Source organism: Mus caroli, unplaced genomic scaffold (genome assembly GCF_978045245.1).
Source record: "Mus caroli unplaced genomic scaffold, Mus_caroli_1 scaffold_3, whole genome shotgun sequence".
In the NCBI taxonomy this organism is placed as follows: domain Eukaryota; kingdom Metazoa; phylum Chordata; class Mammalia; order Rodentia; family Muridae; genus Mus; species Mus caroli.
In genome coordinates, this window is record NW_028227258.1 from 97,571,578 (window position 1) to 97,594,098 (window position 22,521).

The 22,521-nt window shown below is 40.3% G+C and overlaps 1 protein-coding gene across 2 annotated transcripts in view; it reads right to left on the reverse strand.

Moving 5' to 3' along the window:
* Nucleotides 1–22,061, reverse strand: part of Kcnab1 (potassium voltage-gated channel subfamily A regulatory beta subunit 1) — a 422,588-nt gene extending 400,527 nt beyond the window's left edge. Inside the window, exon 1 of one of the 2 annotated variants that reach the window (XM_021157435.3) lies at nt 21,766–22,061. In XM_021157435.3, coding sequence (XP_021013094.1) covers nt 21,766–22,040 — 275 coding nt within the window. In that variant the 5' untranslated portion in view covers nt 22,041–22,061. Of the gene's footprint in view, nt 1–3,243; nt 3,643–21,765 lie in introns of those variants that run through there. The other variant, XM_021157436.3, reaches the window with a different exon arrangement.
* Between the last annotated feature and the right edge of the window lie 460 nt (nt 22,062–22,521).

Genomic DNA, 22,521 nt, shown 5'->3' on the forward strand with positions numbered 1-22,521 from the left:
AGGGACAGATTAAGGTCAATGTTTTGCAACTCCTCTGACCTGTCTGAAGTGTGTCCTCTCTCTTTTCTGAGTCTTTCTGCACTTTTAGTCTTTCTTGGGCTGATATTTTTCTTTCTCCTTTAAATTAGTTTTTATGTTTTTGGATTGTATGCATTTGGACTCCTTAAATATGTCTAAAAACAAGGCTTAAAATGACTATAAATAAACAAATAACTTGTACAAATGAAAGGGTGGCTCTTGGGACCCACAGTCAGCAAACCACAGGCCTCTGTCCAAATCCAGCATACCACCTGTTTTTGCATGACCCATAAGCTAAAAATGTTTTTTTTTTAAACAACATAAGGGAAAATATGAAGAATATCTGTGACATGCTAAAATTGTATAAAATTCAAATTTCTTTGCCAATAGTTATGTTGAAGTATATGTCTACTATATGTCCTTCCTTCCTTCCTTCCTTCCTTCCTTCCTTCCTTCCTTCCTTCCTTCCTTCCTTCCTTCCTTCCTTCCTTCCTTCCTTCCTCCTCTCTCTCTCTCTCTCTCTCTCTCTCTCTCTCTCTCTCTCTGTCTCTTTGTCTGTCTCTCTTTCTAGAGACAGAGTACTTTGTTTTGTTTTGGGGTTTGTTTGTTTGTTTTCAAGACAGGCTCTCTCTATTCAACCTTGGTGAACCTGAAGTTCAATCTGTAGACAAGACTGGCTTCAAGTTCACAGAGATCCACCTGCTTCTTCCTCCCAAGGGATGGGATTAAAGGCATGCACTACCACTGTTCAGCTTATTTATGTATTATTTATGGCTACTTTCCCCTACCACAGGAGAAGTCAGAATGTATACCAAGACAAACCAGGCCTTCAAGCTTAAGATATGATCTCTGTAACAGAAAGAGCTTGCTGACTCCTGGGTTAGAATCCTCTTGCCATTGTGAGTACAAGAAAATTCCTTAAAACTAGTAATCTGTGACTCCCTAAGAGTCTGGCTATATCTTGAGCTCTGCTCAAACCTGCTTTTCAGTATATTTTGTTTAATATTGACTCAGCTGTGTACTTACTGGTTCCTCAGAGTTAATGTAATGTAATAGAAACAAATAACACATAGCCTCTTATAAATGAAGACTTCGGAAAATTCTAAGCTGAAAAAAGGACTCCCATGACAACTTGGTTCATCGTTCTCAGATACTTTCTTCCCATCTCTTTTCAATTTATACGTGTGTTTGCATATTTACTGATTTATCCCCCTTTTCTGGTCAACTTTAGTTAGAAATAGTAGCAAGTCTCTATGGGAACACAACAGAATACCCCCTCACAGATGATGCAGGACCTCAGTAGCTGGCCCTCCCTAGGCTGAAGGGCTGCAATGGCATTTGCCCAAATTAGGAAGAAGACAGCAGCTTTCCTAGCTTGCAGACTGTAGGGCTCTGAAGCTCATCATGGGAACCTGCCCTGCACACTGCAATGGTTCAGAGTTTCCTTGCCTTAAAACTCTCTTACTACTTATATAGCAGTTGGTGGGCTTTCATCTTCCCACACCCCAAGGCTGACAAACAGATGCTAGAAGGCAAGTGGGAAGAAAACTGAAATGTAATGTATGTCTACTGTGTGTTAGGCATCCAATACATCATTTCAAGATCAATATCTCAGTTCTCAGAGATGAGATATGGCTTCTGGTCTGCTTAATGCCAAGGTTCATCTCCTTTCTACTATATAAGAAAGAGAATGATATCTTTCAAGACGAAGGGACAAAGTCAAACAGGGGTCTCTTCACACAGTCACTGTTCTTTCTCAAACCTTTTATCCTGGGTAGAAGTGTCATAATATACAAAAGTCTGGACATCGCCACTCCCCAACCATATTTATAAGAAATGAAGGTAAAGGCCGAGTTGAGGAGGAACCAAGTGTCACAATCCTCTTCCCTAAAATTTCCTCTTTGACAGCTAAATAAATTTCTAAGTAAGGTAATTAATAGGTGTCTTGAAAGAAGAGATGAAGCACTGTTGAAACTGGGGGGAGTGCAGTGAAGCATGCATTGGAAAATGTGTCAGAGCACAGCAAATTCATCATGATGCAAAGTCTTGACTGGTTCACAGAGTCACTAATGAGTTTAAACTGGCTTTCCTTTTCTCAAATCATAAAATAAAGGGTCCTTGGAGATGCCAGTTCTTGGAAGTGTGATCTAAGATTATAAGTGTCTGTTCAAGACCTTGTCTATTCAAGGGCTCAAATCCACAAAAGTCCATCCCTCTTCTACACAAGCCCTTTATTATATAAACCATCTGTGTAGAACACATTGCTCTCTAGAGAGGAGCCACACTATTACAAATAGTTTTATTAATAAAATTAGCTGGCAAATCAGAGCAGCGGCTACTCTACTAAAATAGACCATTGGAGTTGGACAAGGAAACCACTGGGAATAATTTGTACTTGGAAAAAACTCACCCCGAGAACTCCAACTTTCGATATTCACTACCACAGTCATCCTTTACAAAATGCTAAGCTCACTTTGTGTTTTTGGTTTCCTTTTCCTTCTAAGTGATTTGTAATCAGCCTCCAGTCTCTGGAGGAGGAACGCCTTATGTACAGGCTCAGCGGCTGCTGGCTGACTTACAGAAGGCCAGGACAAATTACTTCAAAAACAAATGACACCTTCTTGGAGCAATTGATAAATACCCACTCTACTTCATACCAAGAGAGAAAAATAACCTCTCTCTTTTATTAACAAATTGAATGGCCAGTGCAGAACAGGAGATTTATCTTAGACTGTGTTGGTAAAAAGCACTGTCCTTTCAAGGAGAACTTGAACTAGTTTGTTAACCATTAGCACAGCCCACATGAATTAGGCTTAAATGAAGATAACAGTGGAAGCCTGGACAGACATTGGAAAATATTCTGCTCAGCTTGATAAACTGCTTTAAGAAGAGTGGAGTCCACATTCCTCATTTCAAGATGCTCAATCACCTAATTCCTCAGAGCCAAAACTATTTCTACTAGTAGCACATAGACTTCCTTTCACAGGTGATCACAAGACCTTCAACAAGTGTGCTTGACTCTATTTTTGTGTAACCCTTTGAGTGGAGAGAGATATAATTCAAAGTAAACCCAAGCAAACAAAAGAACTCAAGAAAAAGTCCCATTGCATTTGTTCTTCTCTTCCTCCGAGCATCTGCCTTGCTATTTCAATCTTAATTCTTTAACAGCAATGACCTTTGAACTCAGTACAGTTTCTGGTTGGATTCTATTGCAATCAACAGTACCTGTATGCCATGCCTGTCTTTGCCTTGGTGGTTTCCTTCAATGAAACTCCATGGATGCGTAGAAACTTCTCCAGGCATTTCCATTCTGTAGTTCCACTTGGTCTAACAGGCCAGCAGGCTCCCTGAGGCTGAGTCTTGGTCAGTGTTAGGTGCCGCCGGCATTTTAGGGCTGATTCACTGGATTTGGGCAGACCCAGCTTTGGACTGGGCATGTCTGCACAGGCAGGTTTATAAAGATGCATGGTTCAAAAGCCCACAGAGACAAAAAGTTCACAGCTCTTAGCTTTAAAACTGTCTGAGGCTAACTCAGGCTATCTTGATTTGGTTGGTCCCTAAAAAGAACCAGCTTGCTTTCTTTAGGTCTCCTGTTTTATTATTTTAATCTGAGCAGACTCCCATGCCCCCCAGAAGGGTTGTTGGTTGTGTGTCTCTGCCAAGGCTTGGGCAGAAAAGAGCCTGATGGGAGCCAACAGCCTTTCTCTCTTTAAAAGTCTCAGAGTCAAACGTAAGACAAGTATGTATTGGCTCTAGGGGAAAAAATGGGCATGTTTTCCCATGTCTTTCTATTTAGGTTGAAGAAATGTTATGGTAGGACACCAGCCAGATCTGTTACCATAAAGCCTTGGGAATGATTCATTAATGCATCAGTATTCCTCTGTAAAAACATCAAATTCTTCATAAACTAGTAAACTGTTATATTAGCGACAGGAGTCATTTGGGTAAAATGTCTATTAACTTTTTCTTTTTTTAGTTGTTTCTGTCAAATGATTAAAAAAAAATCAACGAAGTGTAGATAAGAAACAGAAGGCTCATACAAATATGGACAGTTTTTTTTTTTAGACTAGAAGGAAGGATAGAGATTTCAATAGACAGAACAACTGGATATTTATAAGGATAGCAAAATAACAAAACAAAAAAAGAAGATACATAAATCTGGGCTAGAGAGATGGCTCAGCAGTATAAGAGCTTACTGCTTTTACAGGGGACCAAGGTTTGGTTCCCAGTATCACAATGAGAGGTTCACAACCACCTGAAATCCCAGCTCCAGGGAATCTGATGTCTACTTTTGGATGCTACAGGCCCATGCACTCATGTACACATGCCCACACAGTTACACACACATAATAACTTTTAAATCAAAGATAAGTGAATATCAGGATTAAGTTTTACATTTGTATAAGCGTTAACTCAAAATGAATCATGACCCAGAAGTACATTTGAAACTATAAAAACAGGAGAAAAGAATTTTTTACATGTCTTTATTTACTGTTCCTTTATATGTGTGTGTGCATGTAAGCACAGGTGTAAGGACATCTTGCAAGAGTCAGCTCTCTCCATCTTGTTTGTTGTAGGTGTCAAACTCAGCTCTTGGATTTTGGCAGCAAGTGCCATCTTTCTGGTCCAACAGAAGGAAATCTTTAATAGCGTGAAGAATTCTTAGATTTGTCACCCAAATCATAACTGAATGAAAGAAGATCACTCAAAGTCCATCGCCACAGTATGAAAATTAATTGATCTGAGCCTGCATGGTGATGCAGCAGCAGGGACAAGTTTGTGAGCCTGATGACCTGACTTTTGAGTCTCCAGAACCCACAAAGGGGAAGGAGAGAACCAATTCCACAAACTGCTCTCTGATCTCTGCATTCGGACTGTGGCAAATGCTAAGCCGTGTTATAGCCACACCATGTCACACTACACCATGCCATGTCACAGAACACTACACTAAACAAAAATCAATTATATGCTTTTGACTTCTTCCCTTTGTGTACCTCCCATGGTATCCAGCACCCTTTATTCTGCTTTTATGGGGCTAGGGACCTACAGCTATAAACCTCTCCCTAAAAGTCAGGTATCTCAAAGGCTTCCAATTCTCAGCTGCTGTAAATAATTGTCCCAGGCAGGAAAGAATTCAGTCAGTCCTTCCCTTTGCTCTGAACTTCCTGGCAAACCATGCTTTTGACTCAAGTTGGATATTGCATCCTTAAATACAGGAAATAGAGTTGTTGATTTCTAGTAGGAACATAGAGTTCAGCTTAAGGGCGTGTTTTTGGTTGAGTTTGGTATGCTGGATCATTTTATGTCAACTTGACACAGCTGGAGTTATTTGAGAAGAAGGAACATCAATTAAGAAAATGCCTCCCTAAGATCTGGCTTCATGCACGCCTTTACGGCATTTTCTCAATTCATGATTAATTGGGGAGGTCCCAACTCATTGTGGAAGGTGACAACCCGTGTCTGATGGTCCTGGGTTCCATAAAAAAGCAGGCTGAGCAAGTCATGGCACAAGTCAGTAAGTAGCACCCCTTCATGGACTCTGCATCAGCTCCAAACTCCAGAACTCCTGCCCTGTTTAAGTTACTGACCTTCCATCATGAACAGCAATACAGAAGTTTACATCAAATAAACTATTTCTGCCCCAACTTGCATTTTAGATATTTTGTATTTTGTAGCAGCAATAGAAACCCTAAGACATTTGGTGATGACCTTTGCTGGACATGGTGTTTTTCACAATATTCCAATGTCTGCACTTAGGCTTTATTGCAGAAATAATAGCTCTGAAGAACTCTCTCTAGCTTGGCTTGAATCTGTGACTGTTCCCAGTGTGAGCTCTGTGCAAGATCAGATGTGATGCTCTTTCCGTGTCCTGAGCAACTGACTCTTCAGTGCTCTCTCTGTTAATGCTAAAGATCTTCAGGCTGCCTCTCTCGCTTAAAGGAGGCCATTTGGTTTCTTCTTTTGCTTCTATTTCCAGGAAGCTATTCAAGGCCCACAGCCTCATGCTGCAGACTGTTCTATCAGGCTTGCTGGTTCCACTTGAGGAAAACTGCATACACACACACACACACACACACACACACACACACACACACATGCCCCCTGGGCCCCCAGCTTCTGCACATCATGATCTCTGTTCTTTCTGAAGAAATGCTATACATACCAAACTCTCTATCATTAGGAGCATTTCCAGTACCTCTAATGAAGTTCCCTCCAGCCTTGTCTTACTTTCCCCCATTCTTTACTTTCTTCTATAGCTGTCAGGCACCAAGATTTTCTTTTGTCTACGTTTCTATTGGAAAAGTTCTCTATGCCAAGGCAGGCATAGCTAGCTGACAACAGTTAGCATCAGAGGCCTTCGGATCTGCTGACTGGTTATAGTAGCCTATAGTAAGGTATTTAGTAAGGAAAGCTTATCCTTGCAACATATAGCCAAAATGAGGAATTTTATTAATTTGCAAGTGAACACTGATGGTCTCCAAAGACACTGAACTAGAGTTTAAACTTCTTCTTTTTAAAAAGGAAATTAAAAGGCACTACAAAGGTAATTTTGAGATGGTTCAGTGTGAATCTGGCACTTTTCTCCCCTTTACTTTTAGTGCAGGCAATCAGAAGTGCTGAAGAAAATGGAAAGAAATAGGAATATTTCATTTATAATATGATTCAAAAGTGCCCGCTACTCCACATTTTGCTAACCCTTTGCCCACCAGTAGTACGTGTACTACTTTGGGGAGCTCAGAGTTCTGAAGTGCCATTTGAGAGTGTTAGAAACTTCTTTCTGCTTGTGCCCATCTTCACCCTGTCTAGTAGGTCAGCACTTTGAGGGTAGACTAGTATCTGACACGAGCGTGTAATGTCCATTATAACACACATGCTTTGACACTTTCAGTATCTCATAGTTAATAATGGTTTGCTTAGCTTAATTGTGAGCTCTACCTAGTCTAGCCCTTCTTGTCTTAGAAGCCAAAGCTATGGATTCCAGGGAGAAATAAAAGATCACAAAGTCCTGAGAGACCAAGGAAGAAACCACATGGTAGGATGAAATTTCAGAGAAATTGGGATCCCCAAGTGATGTCGCCTTTCTGCTTCTATCACATAATGGTGAGTACTGTTCACATTCAACTTTGGGGCTTTGAATGTGGTTCCTGCCAGAGCGGGAACATTAGACTCAGTGGAAATCTCCCTCAGAGAAGACTCTGAGATAAAATGGAGAAAGAGGTAGTTCCTAGAACAGGGAGTTTGTGTCTCTTTTTTGCTTCATCCCTGTGCTAACATTGATCAAAGCAGAACTTCCAGTAAGTTTCCTGGACTCATCCTCCCTTCTATCTGCCTGTCAATCACTCCATCTGATACTCTCACCTTGAGGGTAATCTGTGACTCCAGAGTTGCCTGTAAAACCCAGCAAGGCCTCTACACATGCCTAAATATTATCAGAGAGCATCTACTAAGCCTATGGAAGATTTATTCTTAGGTTCAGAAGGTGAAGTTATACCTAGCCAATCTGAGACCACTCTGACACCCCATTCAGAAAGCAACATTGAGTAGCCCCAAGACTAAACACCAAGCACTTGTCACCTGGTTCACAACCTGACAAATAGGGGTAATAGCAAACAATGATCCAAACAACTACACTCAACAAAGGGGAGATCAGATATCCACAGCAAGAAATGTCACCAAAGACCTAATTCCAGGTGTCTGAATAAGCTAAATCAGTTTATGTATTTAAATATCTAAATGCATAAGGCTTTCTCTCTCTCTCTCTCTCTCTCTCTCTCTCTCTCTCTCTGTGTGTGTGTGTGTGTGTTTGAGAGCATTTTCCTCACTGAAGTAGAAGCTCTTCTATATCAACTGTATTTTCTATACAGTTGAACAACCTCAGGGTCATTTCATCTTTTTAAAAAGGTAATATATTAGCCAGGCGTGGTGGTGCATGCCTTTAATCCCTGCACTTGGGAGGTAGAGGCAGGCAGATTTCTGAGTTCGAGGCCAGCCTGGTCTACAGAGTGAGTTCCAGGACAGCCAGGGCTACACAGAGAAACCCTGTCTCGAAAAAACAAACAAAACAAACAAACAAACAAAAAAAGATAATATATTAAAATAAAAATCATCTAACATAAAATACATTGTATTAAAGTAGATGATTTAGTGACTGTAGGGTATTGACAATGTTCAGCAGCCACTCCTCTATCTTCCAGCAAAACTCTTCCTTTCATCTGAAATTAGGAGTCATAGGCAATGATCAGTTTCTTCTATTTACACCCACAACTCCAGAAAACACCTCAATCTTCACTGTGGCAGGATGGATTTACTTGCTTTTGACATTTTATCCAAACAGAATCATAGGTGGTCTGACAATTTGCATCTGGTTTCTCTCACTTACTTGAATATTCTGGAGGTCCACCTGTGTTATTAGCAAATCACTTATTTATGCCTGTGAATAAATATGTCTGTGTATGTTCACACCACCAGCACCACAGTTTGTTCATTCATTCCTCCCTGAGGAACACTGGCCGTTTTGAACAGTCCCTCTATGACGCATGTGAATGTGCAGATACTTTGACCATTCGCAATAGCGAAGTTTTGGAACCAACCTAAGGAGTCAACAGCAGGAGAATGAGCAAAGGAAATGTGTTACCCTGGCAAAATGACTTCATTCTTTTCAGCCATAAAGAGTGAGGCTTGGTGGTTTTCAGGATGCTCCTGGAGACCATCATATTAAGAAAATTAAGCTAGTCACAGAGAGACGCATATGGGTACATAAAATGACATGAAAGCAGAAGTAAAACTGTCAAAGGGGACTACCCAGGTCAGGAGGGATAATATGTTAAGCATATGATATACATATGTACAAACGCATAGAAACATCGTGAAATAAAGTTAAAATGTTCTGGAAAATAGCTAGGAGTAGGATTATAGGGTCACCTGAGACATCTTCATTTAACCTGGGAGACTGCCAGGCTGGTTTTCATGAGGAATGAACCATTTTACATTCAGGCCTCATACAGGATTTCAAATCTCAGTGCGCCTCTGGCAGCAGCTCTTTGTATGTGTGCATTTCAAGTGTAAACGAAGGACATGTCCCCGTGGTTTCCATGTAATTACTACCTGGAGCAAACAGCTTTGCTTTTTCTTTCTTTCTTTTTCTTGAATAGCTTTTAAAGACGAATGCAGTGGTTCTTCCATTTTTAATTTGTGTGCTTATTGTTGAATTATCAGAGTTCTTTATAGAATCTTTATTAAAGCCTTAACAGCTATATAGTTTTTAGCACTTTCTCATATCCTGTAGGTTGTCATTTTGCATTTTAAAATGGTTACTTGTTGTTTCATTGGTTTACGGTTTCATCATGTATATAATGAACATTAGTCCTTCTCTCCCTCCACTCCTAGCACTGTCCTAACTCCCTCTTCCTGCTGGAACTATCTTCTCAAAAAGTCTCTTCCTACTTCTCTCTCTCTCTCTCTAGGTCTCTCTCTGTCTCTCTCTGTGTCTCTGTCTCTCTCTCTCTCTGTGTGTGTGTGTGTGTGTGTGTGTGTGTGTGTGTGTGTGTGTGTGACTGAGCATAGGTGGGAGTCTATCCTCTGGAATATTGTAGCTTATTAATGGTGACATCATAAAAAGTGACACTTCTTCCTCCAGTTATCATCATCTATGAATATTCCCTCGGGCCACATAAGCCCTATCCTCTTTCACAATCAACTGTGGCAGGCACAGTTAGGCAGCTAACTACATCTGCAAGGAGTACATGAGAGTACCACTATGCCAGGCCGAGAAAATATTTTTCTATAGAAGTTTTCAGGAACCTTCATCTTTTATACTTTTATATTTTAACATAGCAACAACCACCTTGACAAACTAAAATTGTCAAACTATTTCTTCAGGTTTAAAAATTATTTTAAAAGCCTTAATACTTTAAATTTTGGTTACTGGAAAATGACTGGTGAAAGTCTTATTATGCCCCAAAGTCAGATGAATAGAGTCTTGTTTTCTCTTTTTAGAAGTATCATCTACCCACTCTCCTAAGCTTTTTTCTGGTTAACACAAGTTTTGTGCCATAGCCCAAGAGGGTTGACTTTGCTCTTAGCTCCTTTTCTTTCAATGATCATCCTACCCTACTTGAATCTCACTGGTTTGCACAGCACAAAACCCTGTGCATCTCAGCTTAAACCTTGTTGCAATGATGTATTTTGTATGCTATTTTTCTCATATTTTCCCCTCACTGTACTCTTCCAAAATGAATCACTTCATATTTTTATAGAGCTTACCGCACACTTCTAATATCACACCCATGTACTGCTATAGTCTTGGGTCACTGAAAACACTCTAAGGTTGTTTGGGCAAGAGGCTTTCCTGAATAATCCTGGTGTTTCTAAAGCTAGACTATGATCATGTTGAAATCTTTTTAGTGAATTAACTTTCTAGTTTGATTACTAGATACTATGTTAAAAATATTTTAAAGTCTTTTTAAAAAAGATTTATCTTTTTCATTTATATGAGTACACCGTAGATGTCTTCAGATACACTAGAAGAGGGAATCAGATCCCATTACAGATGGTTGTAAGTCACCATGTGGTTGCTGAGAATTGAACTCAGGACCTCTGTAAGAGTAGTCAGTGCTCTTAAGCACTGAGCTATTTCTCCAGCCATAGATATTATTTTAATATTACACATATACTAACAAAAGAACATCCTGGAACATACATTTATTTTCTTCCTTCCTTCTTTCCTTCTTTCTTTCCTTCCTTCCTTCCTTCCTTCCTTTCTTTATTTCTTCCTTTCTAACACATATAAACATAATGCTATCATTTACATCTAGAGTGCAAAATACTACAAACAGGTTTAATCACTCAATCATTTGCTTAACAAGTAACTGTTATTTGGATAGTCTCATCATTCAAATTATTAAGCTTGCAGACAGAGGGGGGTCTTTTAGCAAATCTTGCTTGTGGATTATTTATACTGATTAACAGCTACTTAGCCTTAGAGGAAATTAAACAGCTTAGCAGTGGTTTTTTTTTAAATTTTTTTACATAGTTTATTTCATACTTAACATTCATATTCATTGTAATCAAATGAAATGTGAATATTAAGCTATGAAATGCACTTTGGTTTTTTTTTTTTTAGTAAAGAATTGTAAATGAAAAAGATTTGTACTTAAACAAGGTCCTTTGAACATAAACTGAAATTGTCTTACTAATTATTCTCAGAGTCCTCACCATTCTGTACACACGCACAACACACACACACACACACACACACACACACACACACACACACACACACGTTGATTGAAAGTAGAGAGTCAGATAAGGAATGACTTAAGGATATATAGTTTTACTAAAAGATATTACATGCAAAATTCCTACTGTATCCTGTTTCTGGCAACTGAAAGGCTTGTTTCACTGCCACCAAGAATCCTGCAGGTTATACTATTAAAAACACATAATAAATGTCATTTGAGTGCACCTACTAACCAAGAGGCTTCTCTTGCAAGCTCATGCCTTGATGGTTCTGAAATAACAGACTGAACGACAGGTCGCCTGGCTCTGGATTCATGCTATCTGACTTATGTTTCCTTGTGCCTGAACCTGTCTCATGAGATGCCAGCCTGTGTGTCTGGAGCCAGAGGCTGTGGCTGTTGCCATGGAAAAGAGGGAGCTGCTTCACTACCAACAAGACCTCTGACAATCCAAAGGAGGAAGAAGGGAACACGAGATGCCGGGAGGGTCAACAACCTTCCTGTGAGCCTTAGGGCTGCATGGAATGGAGAAACTCAGAAGGAGAGCAGTGTCCATGGATGGACATAGAAGAATGTTTACTTCATCAGTATCCCATGTCTCTGCCAATCTGGTATCATATCACCTTCTACAGTTTTCTGAAGTGTCATCAGCCTTCTCAGCAAAACAGGAAAGTTGAAATCCAAGAAGGCAGGCCTAAAGAGATTGACCTACCATGTGCCCAAGGAAAGGCCAGGTCAAAGGTCAGGCTTTGAATGAAAGGAATACTGTTAAAACTAAAGGGTAATAGAGATATCTCCTTGTTAAAGGGAATTACAAAACTCATATTGCTTGCTTGAACCACTGCCCTGCGCTAGAGACTGGCTAACTGCAACATGTCCATTTTTCTTTCTTCCTAAGCATTCATTTGGACTACAAGTCCCAGCATCCCATTCAGTTAAGCATGGTCATGTGACTAAATTCCACCCACTGTAACTTTTTCTCATGAATACTATTTACAGACCCAGCATCCTCCATGTGATTTTTCTTCCTTTCTCCCTTCTGTCTGATCGATTCATGCCAATGCTCAAGCCATCAAAGAAAACCAAAAGTAAAACAGGACAGAGCTCTCACCTCAGGTCCCATCCATGTGGACCTTCAGACTCATGACCAGGCTGGAAAATTAAAACATTCCCATATCACATCTCTAATGTGTCAGAATTTACCAGCTAGGGGTAGCTTTATGATTAATAGTTTCATTAGGTAAAATGTATTTATGTACAGCTCTATAATCAGCCCTTCCTCAACTGGGACAGAGCCACAAGTCTGGATGGAATCCCAGTTTAAATTTCTGGCAACTAAAGAAGTGTTTGGCAACTTTCCCTTTGCATTTAGGTTATAATGTGTGTGCCTGCATACAAAGCTGTTAACTTCTTTTAATATAGAATGGCGATTCTTCTCAAAGCCTTCAAGACTGACGCTTGATGGCATTTAATATACCTGGAAGGCTGTGACTGAAGGAATATAGCTTCAGCTATCATTTCCAATGGAATTTGAGCAAGTGTTTCTCAGCCCCCTGTGATTCCTCCTTCCCATGTAACAAAAGCATAGAAGCCAACAGGAAGAATTACTGTCAAGGCAATAGTTTCTGGCTTATCACTTAGTGAGTGACAAGCACTGGGAAGTTGTTTCCATCCACCCTTTTTGGAATTCAGATGGGATAGACCTGGCCAAGCATTACCTCAAATGCAATTAATGAAATCATGTTCAACTCATGTAGCAGAAGATGCCACTTCTGTACCTCTGTATAGATCCTTTGATAGAAAAAAAGTCATGTAGGAAAAAAAAGCCAGAAGAAGACATAATGAAGTTGATGGCACACTCCATTGATCTGGTTTTTTGATTGTCCATGTGAGTGATCTCTTCCTCATCTGGCCTCTTGCTAAACATGTGTATAGCAAGAAGCAAGAACCTCAAACATGAGGGGAATGCATGATCTCACATCCATTTATGTATGCAGAGATACCACCAGGATTTAAACATAGATCTTTCTATTCCAAATCCAAAGGGATCTAGCCAAGGCTTGTAGAGAGAGGACATGGCAGATGGACATTTGACTTATTGCACACAGAACAGATTTTACCCCTATGCCAACCCCAATAATTTTTATTGCCAAAACGAACACCTTTATTTGATACCCATCACCTGCCGTTCAAGCTGTGCACATTGCCCAAGTCCAGATAAAATCATTCCTGCCAGGAACTCAGATCCCTCCCCTTAATTCTATAGTGTGCCCTTATCTCCTATAGGATTTCTCTTGAATATATGTAGATTTTGTAGTAATTCATCTTTGTGACACTTTGGATAAACAAGATGCTCAATCAAACTGGCACATGCTATTCACTGACCTCATGATTGATACTTGAGATTATCTTCTTACATGACTTTCTTTCACAATCTCAGGTCTTCCACAAATGCAGCCAGAATCTTCTAAGCTCTGAGCTCATTTGTTGCTCTGCTGGCAGAAAGCAAGTCTATCAAAACTCATCTTGAGAATTATCTGTGCCAAGAATCTTGTCTAGCCTTCTTGAAACCTACGGAGGTGAACAAATTCTAGGAATTCAAGTAGTTCTGATAACAGTGAGAGCAGCATTAGGATTTAGTAAAGCCACTGTCCTATATCATAAGGAATATGAGTTACAAGGTGAAATCTCTATCAGAATGCTGTAACTAAATTTTCACACACGTGTTTGTGTGCTGAATACTGAACTACTCCAGTATTTCTGAACCTAGTAATTTCCACTTACTAGGTTCAGACAGATCTGGTTTGGGATGCTAATACTGCTGATATTTAAAAACATCTTCATATTCTAACCTCAATTCACTTTTGCCCGGGAGGATGGTACTCCCCTCAATACCTGATGGAATCTTAATTGAGCAGAGCAGGGTACTTGGGGCTCAGGTACTGGGTGAAGGGCATGGTCTTGCCAGACACCTTTAGAGTCACCAACACTTAGTCCTCTTTGTTAAGAGTTAGCCACATAGACCATGCAAAATATGGGTTATATCTCACTTCCAAGCAAATTATGAAAATAAAAACAAAATGCAGTCTTCTTTCCTTTGTATTTTAATTCACTTGTCTTACCACACTTGTTTAAAATGGTAGTCATCTCCTTTTCAAAAGAATGATACCTTAAATTTATCCTTTGAAAAATTTGTATGCATAAACAATGTATCTTGATCATGTTCATCTTTATCCACTTCCCTCTAACACCCTCCAGGACAGCTCTCAATGTCATGGCCTCATTTTCAAAGTTATTTAGTTAGTTTTAAACTCTGAGTCTAATTAGTGGTACCTGTATGCATATAAGATTCAGGGTTACACAATGGGGCATGGGAAAGTCACTAGTGGCCACAGCTCCAAATAAAAGTGACTCTCCTTCCCTCTGCAACTGTCAATTAGTGTTCAGTTTGGGTCTGAGGATTCCTTTATCCTCTTGTGATGGCTTGGTCTTTGCAGGTCTTGTGTTGTGAGTTCACACGTGTAGCAACCGTATCATAATCATAGGACAATGCAGTACTCCTCCAAGTTCTCTAGATCTTACATTCCTTTTGTCTTCTCTTCTGGGATGCTCTTTAAGCCTCGGTGGTGGTGATAATGGGGAGGGTTGGTGTTGAGGTCCCATCTGCAGCTGAGCACTGACAATCCCTTATTCTCAGCACTTTGAAGGGTCATGACTGTCTGCATTAGCCACTACCCACTGTGATAAGAAGCTTCTATGACAAGGTTGGGAATGGTACAAATCTATGCCTATGATGCTGTTTAGTTTTTGTCAACTTGATATAATCTAGAGTCATTTGAAGAAGAAACTTCAATCGAGAAAAGCCTCAATCAGATTGGTCCATGGGAACTTTTCTTGATTAATGATAGATATAGGAATACCCAAGACATATGGGTAGTGCCACAACTGAGCTGATGATCCTGGGAGGTATAAGAAAGGTGGTAACATGATTCTGAGGAACAAGCTAGTAAGTAGAATTCCTTCATGGCCTCTGATTCAGTTCTTGTCTAAAGTTCCTGCCTCCTACCTTGGCCAGTACTTGACAGTGGACTGTAACCTGTAAGTTGAATAAATCTTTCCTCTCCAACTTATTTTTGTTCATTGTTTTATTACAGTAACAGAAAGCAAACAAAAAACATATAAACAGAAACAGTTAGAAGGCATCTTAATAATGTGATCTTTTAGAAAAAGAGCATTAGTAGATTTTCCCCTAGGGCCTATGGTCTAGTAACTGTCTTAGTTGGGGTTTTACTGCTGTGAACAGACACCATGACCAAGGCAAGTCTTATAAAAAAACATTTAGTTGGGGCTGGCTTACAGGTTCAGAGGTTCAGCCCATTATCATCAAGGTGGGAGCATGGCAGCATCCAGGCAGGAATGGCTCAGGCAGAGCTGAGAGTTCTACGTCTTCATCCAAAGGCTGCTACTGGAAGACTGACTTCCAGGCAACTGGGGTGAGAATCTTAAGCCCACACCCACAGTGACACACCTATTCCAAGCAGGTCACACCTATTCCATCAAGGCCACACCTCCAGATGGTTCCACTCCCTGGTCCAAGAATATACAAACCATCACAGTAACCATGAGTTTTGACCATGTTTCCCTCCCATGCAGCAGGTCTAAATTCTAATCAAGAAAGCAATTGGTTTCTCCTTATCTTAGGTACTGTTCTATTGCTATGATAAAACTCCGAGGAAGCCTATAAAAAGTATTTAATTTGAGGCTTACAGTTCCAAGGAGTTATAATCCATGATGGTGGAGAAAGGACATGGCAGCAGGAACAGCTAAGAGCTTATATCTTGATCCGAAAGTAGGAGGCAAAGAGAAAGAGGCTCAGAATGGCATGGGTCTTTTGAAACACTACCCCAGTGATATACCTCCTCCAACAAGGCCACAGATCTTAATCCTTCCCAAATAGTTCCACCAGCTGGGGACCAAGTATTCAAATATATGAATCTCTGGAACCATCCTCATTCAAACTATTATACCCTATAGAGCATCTTGCTACTTTTGGGCCAGTGACCTACATCATCAGAACAGATCAGTGTCACAATATGCAGGATCCAGTGCTGCATAAGGCCATTGATGTCCTTCTCCCCTAACCAAAATAATAATAATAATAATAATAATAATAATAATAATAATAATACACCTTCCAGCATTATGAAAGAAAGTTACCCTGCAAGCGAAAAGTTTCCTAGTTAGTTCAAGATTAATTTCTGTGTTCTGCAACCAAATTGTGTGCTGTATTTAGCACCAGGGTTAAACTATCTAATTATGGTAGATAGCCAAAAGCAATCTGAATAGCCTGTACTGTTTGGGGTGCCTCCAAGACTTATTGACCAATAACTCATGGCAGGGTAACTGGCCCCTGGCACTAAGATTTTCCTTTAATAATGTCTCTGGGACAGTTCACTAATACGAGGTATCACTCTTCAGGCTTATTTTAAATAATTACATCTTTATTAGCTTACAAACTAATAGGGCTTTATACAACTTCTTCATAAATTGTTTTGGTTAACCCATCCTCTATCCATCTTTTCCTTTCTCCCAGTCCTCTACCCCATCCACCTATCCCTACTCAAACTTTTAGCTTCCCATATGTCCATCCTGTTCTTTCATAGCACATGTGTTCTATTATCCCCCTTATTATATTTTTACTAGAATTTCAAGATCATAGGTTCCCATGTAGCTTGTTTATACACACTTTATATTAGTTTACTCTTCCTCAGTCCTCTCTTCCATCTTCATCACTCTACTACATGCTTGAACCCTTCTACCCCCAACATTCCCCCCTCTCTATTATCTTTATCTATCTATCTATCTATCTATCTATCTATCTATCTATCTATCTATCTATCTATCTGCAGGGTGTATCATGGTGCATGTGCAATTGACAGAGAACAACATGCAAAAGCCAGTCCATTTTCCTCCATGTGGGCCCCAGGGATTTAATTCGGGTCATCAGTCTTGACAGCAAGTGCCTTTACCCACTGAGCCATTTCTCTAGCCCATAAATTCACTGAGTTTTGCATTTCAAGAAATTGTTAGGTATGTTAATTAACTTTTTGAATTTCTATTTCTTTGACCACAAAACGAGCAAGAAGTTGTGTGCCTTTTCTGCATTGTTCTTTATCTTGTTGCTCTGAGACAACATTTCCCATTAAACTGGAATCTCACTTTGACTAGGCTAGACTGGCTGGGCAGTGAGCTCTCAGCATTTGCCTTTGTTCCCCTTTGTCTCTATCCTGCACTAATACTGGGGTTGCATGCATGCGTGCACAGCCGTGCAGACTTTACATGGGTGCTGGTATCAAATTCAAGTCCCTATGCTTGCAGAGCAAGCATCTTTAGTCACTGAGTAATCTCTGTGCCCCATACTTCTGTTTTGAAACAATCTCTCACTGGATCTGGAACTTACAGCTTGGCTAGGCTGGGCTGTCCAGCAAGGTCAAGTTCTCCTGTTTCCACCTATCCAGAGGTGAGGATGTGCTTCTCCATCTGCATCTCTTTATGTGGGTACTTGGGATCCTAACTTAGGTTCTAATACTTGTGTGTTAAGCACTGTACCAACTATCTCTTATCTCTCTTGCTTTTATTTATCTATTTTTAAAACATTAGGCAAAGTCCAAAGATTACTTCTGCTTACAAAAGTTTATTTGAAAACCTTAAATAAAATTTAAAAAGTCATGCCCACAGTCACATGGTGTTCTAGTTGGCTTCTCTGTTGCTATAGTAAAACACTTGACCAAAATCAACTTGCAGAGAAAAGATTTGTTTGGCTTTCACATCCTAAACTATCGTTGTAGGAAGCCAGACCAGGAGCTAAAAGTAGGTACCTTGGAGGCAGGAACTAAAGCAGAGCTATGGACAAATGTAGCTTACTGTTTTCTTCCTCATGGTTTGCTTAGTCAACTTTCTTAAACAGCCCAGGAGCACCTGCCCAGGGGTGGCACTGCCCAGGGTGGGACCTCCCACAGTGAGCTGGGCCTGACCACATGACTCATCATTGAAGAAAATGCCCCACTGCCTTGCCCGTAGGTCAGTCTGCTGAAGACAATTCTTCAGCTGAGATTCCCTCTTCCCAAGTGACCCAAGCTTTTGTCAACCTGACACAAACCAAGTAAACAAACAGTCAAACAAACAAAGCAAGTAGCACACAAGGGAGCAAAGAGGAAAAGCCAAGTTTTGCCTCTAACTCCAGAGCTCTGGCCCCTACTCTATTCTCATTTGGTAGGCAAGTAACGAGCTGCCACAGATGATAAATACATTCAATATCACCATCATCAGGCAGCTCTGAAATGAACAATCAGTCAATATGAAGCAAATTTTATTAGGTTGTTTTATTGTGTAATCCCATACATACACAGCGCAGAAAAGGGAACAGGGCTACTCTTTCATCTGCGTTCCCTTTCCTTCCTATATTTGTTTATTAAGTAAATATACCAGGAATCTTGAGCCCTGCCTCCACTTCTAATGCTTTCCCCTAATAAGTTCCTTTGAAATTCAGGTTGTTGTGGGATACAGGTATAAAACAATCCAGCATGAGTTAGAGTGAACTCACTATTCAATATTTTAATTCCATTTTTTCAGGAAGGGAATTAGAGTCAGAGGACACTAAGTCCTTACTGATGCCCATCAAATTCTTCTCAGCTACAATGTGTGGCATCTTTATATTCTTCTCAACACATTGTATGTTCTGCTGTATAAACAATATTTCACAGACACATAATGTTTCAGGCATTTTATTTAAAGGTTAGGCACATTTATCAACTACAAATAAGTCTAATGTAGAAATGTCAGGAGAGCCAAACTATTTGAGGAAAACACACTGAAAATCCGTAAGAACTTTCCTTAACTTCCTGACAGCTAATCTGAACATCAGGGTAGCTCAAGGATTTATATCCCAACGTGAGCATTAAAATGTGAAATATCGCCTAATTAGTCATTGTTTAGGAGACTCGTCAGGACTGGGTGCTTCCCATACCCACAGTTACAAAAGCAGGGAGCAGCCTTGGTCTTCTGAGCTACACAAAGTCCATCTGAGATCTTCAGCAAATTCATCTAAGTTAGGATTGAACTAAGTGCCAAGTGCCAACTGCATGCTCTAGTGCCACCCTCCCCCCCCCAACCGAGTAACAATCATATTGTAAAATAAATGATGGATGGGCATCTTTTGTTCTGATGGTATTCAACAGATATGACTCACTAAGCAGGTGTCAATCAACGGTTAAATGGTATTGCCCTGAATATATAGAATAATATCAAACCATGTCTTACCCAGTCTTTTTTAACAATAGAGCCAGTTATTATTTAGGTAGAACAGTAAAGAGCAGTTTTTTTCTCTCCAAATTACTCACTAAACCTCATTAGGTTAACTGATATTTCACTCTGACTTGGTAAATGTTGCTTCAGTGTCAGATGACAGTAGGAAATTTGTGGTCTTGCATTATGCTCCTTATGGAAAGTAGCAGGTCTAGCTTAAGTCAAGGAATATGTTAGGGAAAGAAACTATAATCAAGGATTTCCCTTGTCACTTAACTTCCCCCAGAGGCCCTGTAATAATAGCTTTATAGACATAAAAGATACACAATGATTTGGGATACTGGTTATGTAAGGAGATGAATTTCTAGCGAGCACAAGCTCCCTCAAGCTTTCCTTAAATGAGACTGTCCCTTCCTCAAGCTCCCTGCTGCTGACCTACACTCTGCCACCCCCCAACCCCCCCTCCCCCCACACACAGTTGCAGGCATCAGAGTCTGTTCAAGAGCTCAGACAGGTCACCCTGACTGTGAACACTACATCTAATTCCTAGGCTTTTCTAGAAGGTTTATTTCATCCTGCATTTTAAGTGCTGATATTTCAATAGTGACTTACATCTGGAAACACTTATTTTATTACTGCCATGGAAAAAGGGAAATGTAAATATGTCAAGGCATTTTGAATTGTGTCATCCAAGGTTCTAGAGTATATGTGCTATTTAATTCAACTGCTTTAGAGGTTTCCTGTTTGAATTAGAAATATAACAATGGAAACCGGGGAAAAGGGCTCAGTGGATAAGAGCCCTGAAAGTGCTCAGACCTGAGTTCAAACCCCAGTGCCGTGTAAAATGTCAGGCGGGCTGTATGTGCTGTAACCCCAGCATTTTGGGGGCAAAGACAGGCAGCTCCCTGTTCAGCCAGCCTAGTCAATATGACAAGCTCCTGATACAGTGAGAGAGAGAGTCTGTCACAAAGTAGGAAGGAAAAGAGTGATGGAGAAGGAAAGCTGATGTCTTGCTCTGGCCTCCCTGCATACTTGCACAGCATGGAGTACACAACCAAACACACTCACATCATAAACACATACCACACACATTCACACAGCATACACAAAGATAATCATACACACACACACACACAAGTATCACATATAGACGATACTTATCACAGACATGCAAAACATATCCACACAAAGTCACATGTGTGCACAAGAACACACACACACACACACACACACACACACACACACACACACACATCACACCACAAATATACACACAGAAGTTGCTATGAGTATCCTGGATATTTTGATATACTATGCTGTAGTTTTAACAAAAGACATATTTTGGTCATTTTATTAAATGTTTTCTTCTATTGAAATCTTATTATCATTTAATAAAAACTTCTGGGATCATTTTACCATAGCTTTTCTTGCAAAACTATTTCTATTTCCTATGCCATTTCGTAATACAACTTATAGGAAACAAGTACACTTGGGTTTCAGGACTCCAGACATTGCTGCGGTGGGTTTAATGAAACTGTCCTTCCTGACATATATGTAAAGCCCAGGCTGAGGAAAGAAGAGAGAGAAAATCTTCAGGAAACTGTTTTATATTTACATCTTTTTGAAAAGTACTCCTTTCTCCCTGTGTTACCTGTCTCAACTATTGAGGTATATGATTGTCAATACAATCTGCTCGATACCTCTCTTGAACCGTATGAGGAAACCTTTATCCAGCAAGTTAACACCATTCAACTGTCCACTTTCAAAACTGCTCAAAAGCCCTCTCCACATGCCCTGCTTCCCAAAGTAAAGGAAACGCTGGGAGACAGCAATAATATTTCGTTCTTTGGGGAAGAAACTTTCTTTTCTTTTTTCTTTTCTTCTTTTCTTTTCTTTTCTTTTTTTCTTTTCTTTTCCTTACAATCTGAATTCCTAAGATACTTTTTATTCCCTAGAGGAAAAAAAAATTGACTCTCATCCACTAAGCTCATTACTGGCTTTCCAAAGGATATTTTCCGAGTCTCAATTCAGAGAGCTTTGTTTATCATTGCACCAAGTTCCTGCCTTTTGTTGTGCAGGTTCTGAAGCGCCAAGTGAGGCTGTGAGGGCTGCTACTAAGATTTTACAGCCCGGGAAGGAATGCAAGGCACCTGCTCTCCAGATCCCGTCCGCCCGCCCCATGATGTCCCCATCGCTGCGTGCTCACCTGTGTGGCATCCCGGTGGTGTGTGCAGTGGTGTGCTCGCTAGACAGTTCGCAGAGCTTTAGGTACCAGTTCATCTCCACCTCCCGCAGCAGGGCCAGCTGCCTTGCCCTGAGCTGGCTTTGCCCGGTTGGGCTGAGGCTGCTGTCTTTGGCATTCTCGGGGGCTTTCTTGGGAGATTTGTCTTTCCCCCCTGAAGAAAGGCCAGACTGCTTTCTGAACTTGCTGTTGTCTTCGGAGATCTGACTCCCTGCAGCGCCTGTGCGGGCTGCCAGCATCCTGGAAGTTCCTATCTGCCTGTCTGGGAAGAGGCTAAGCGACTGTCATTAAAGTAATTTGAATTGATTTCTGTTTCTGTCTCCCTCCGCTGCCCTGTCTTCCGCCCCCCACCTTAACCTTATCCTGCCAGGGACCTGTAACTGAGCCTGCTGCACTTGGGATGAAAGGCTATCTACCTCTAAAGTTTCCTGGGGCGGAGAGGAAATGCGGCCGCTACCTGTCACTTCTTGGAATATGGAAATTCAAGAGCAAGTCTCCAAAACTTTATTATTCTGAAGGTTATGAATTATATATGATTTAAAATTAGGAATATGACTTCTAACTTTTACCTTAGACAATAAGATTTAGGTAAATTATATTTCATTGCCACATTAGAGTTACATTTTGTTTTGCTTTTTTTTTTTTTTTTAATAAAAGCCCCCTTAAGACTCATCAGCCCCTTTTGGAGTTTTGAAAGTTTTGATGTGAATTTCTTCCAAT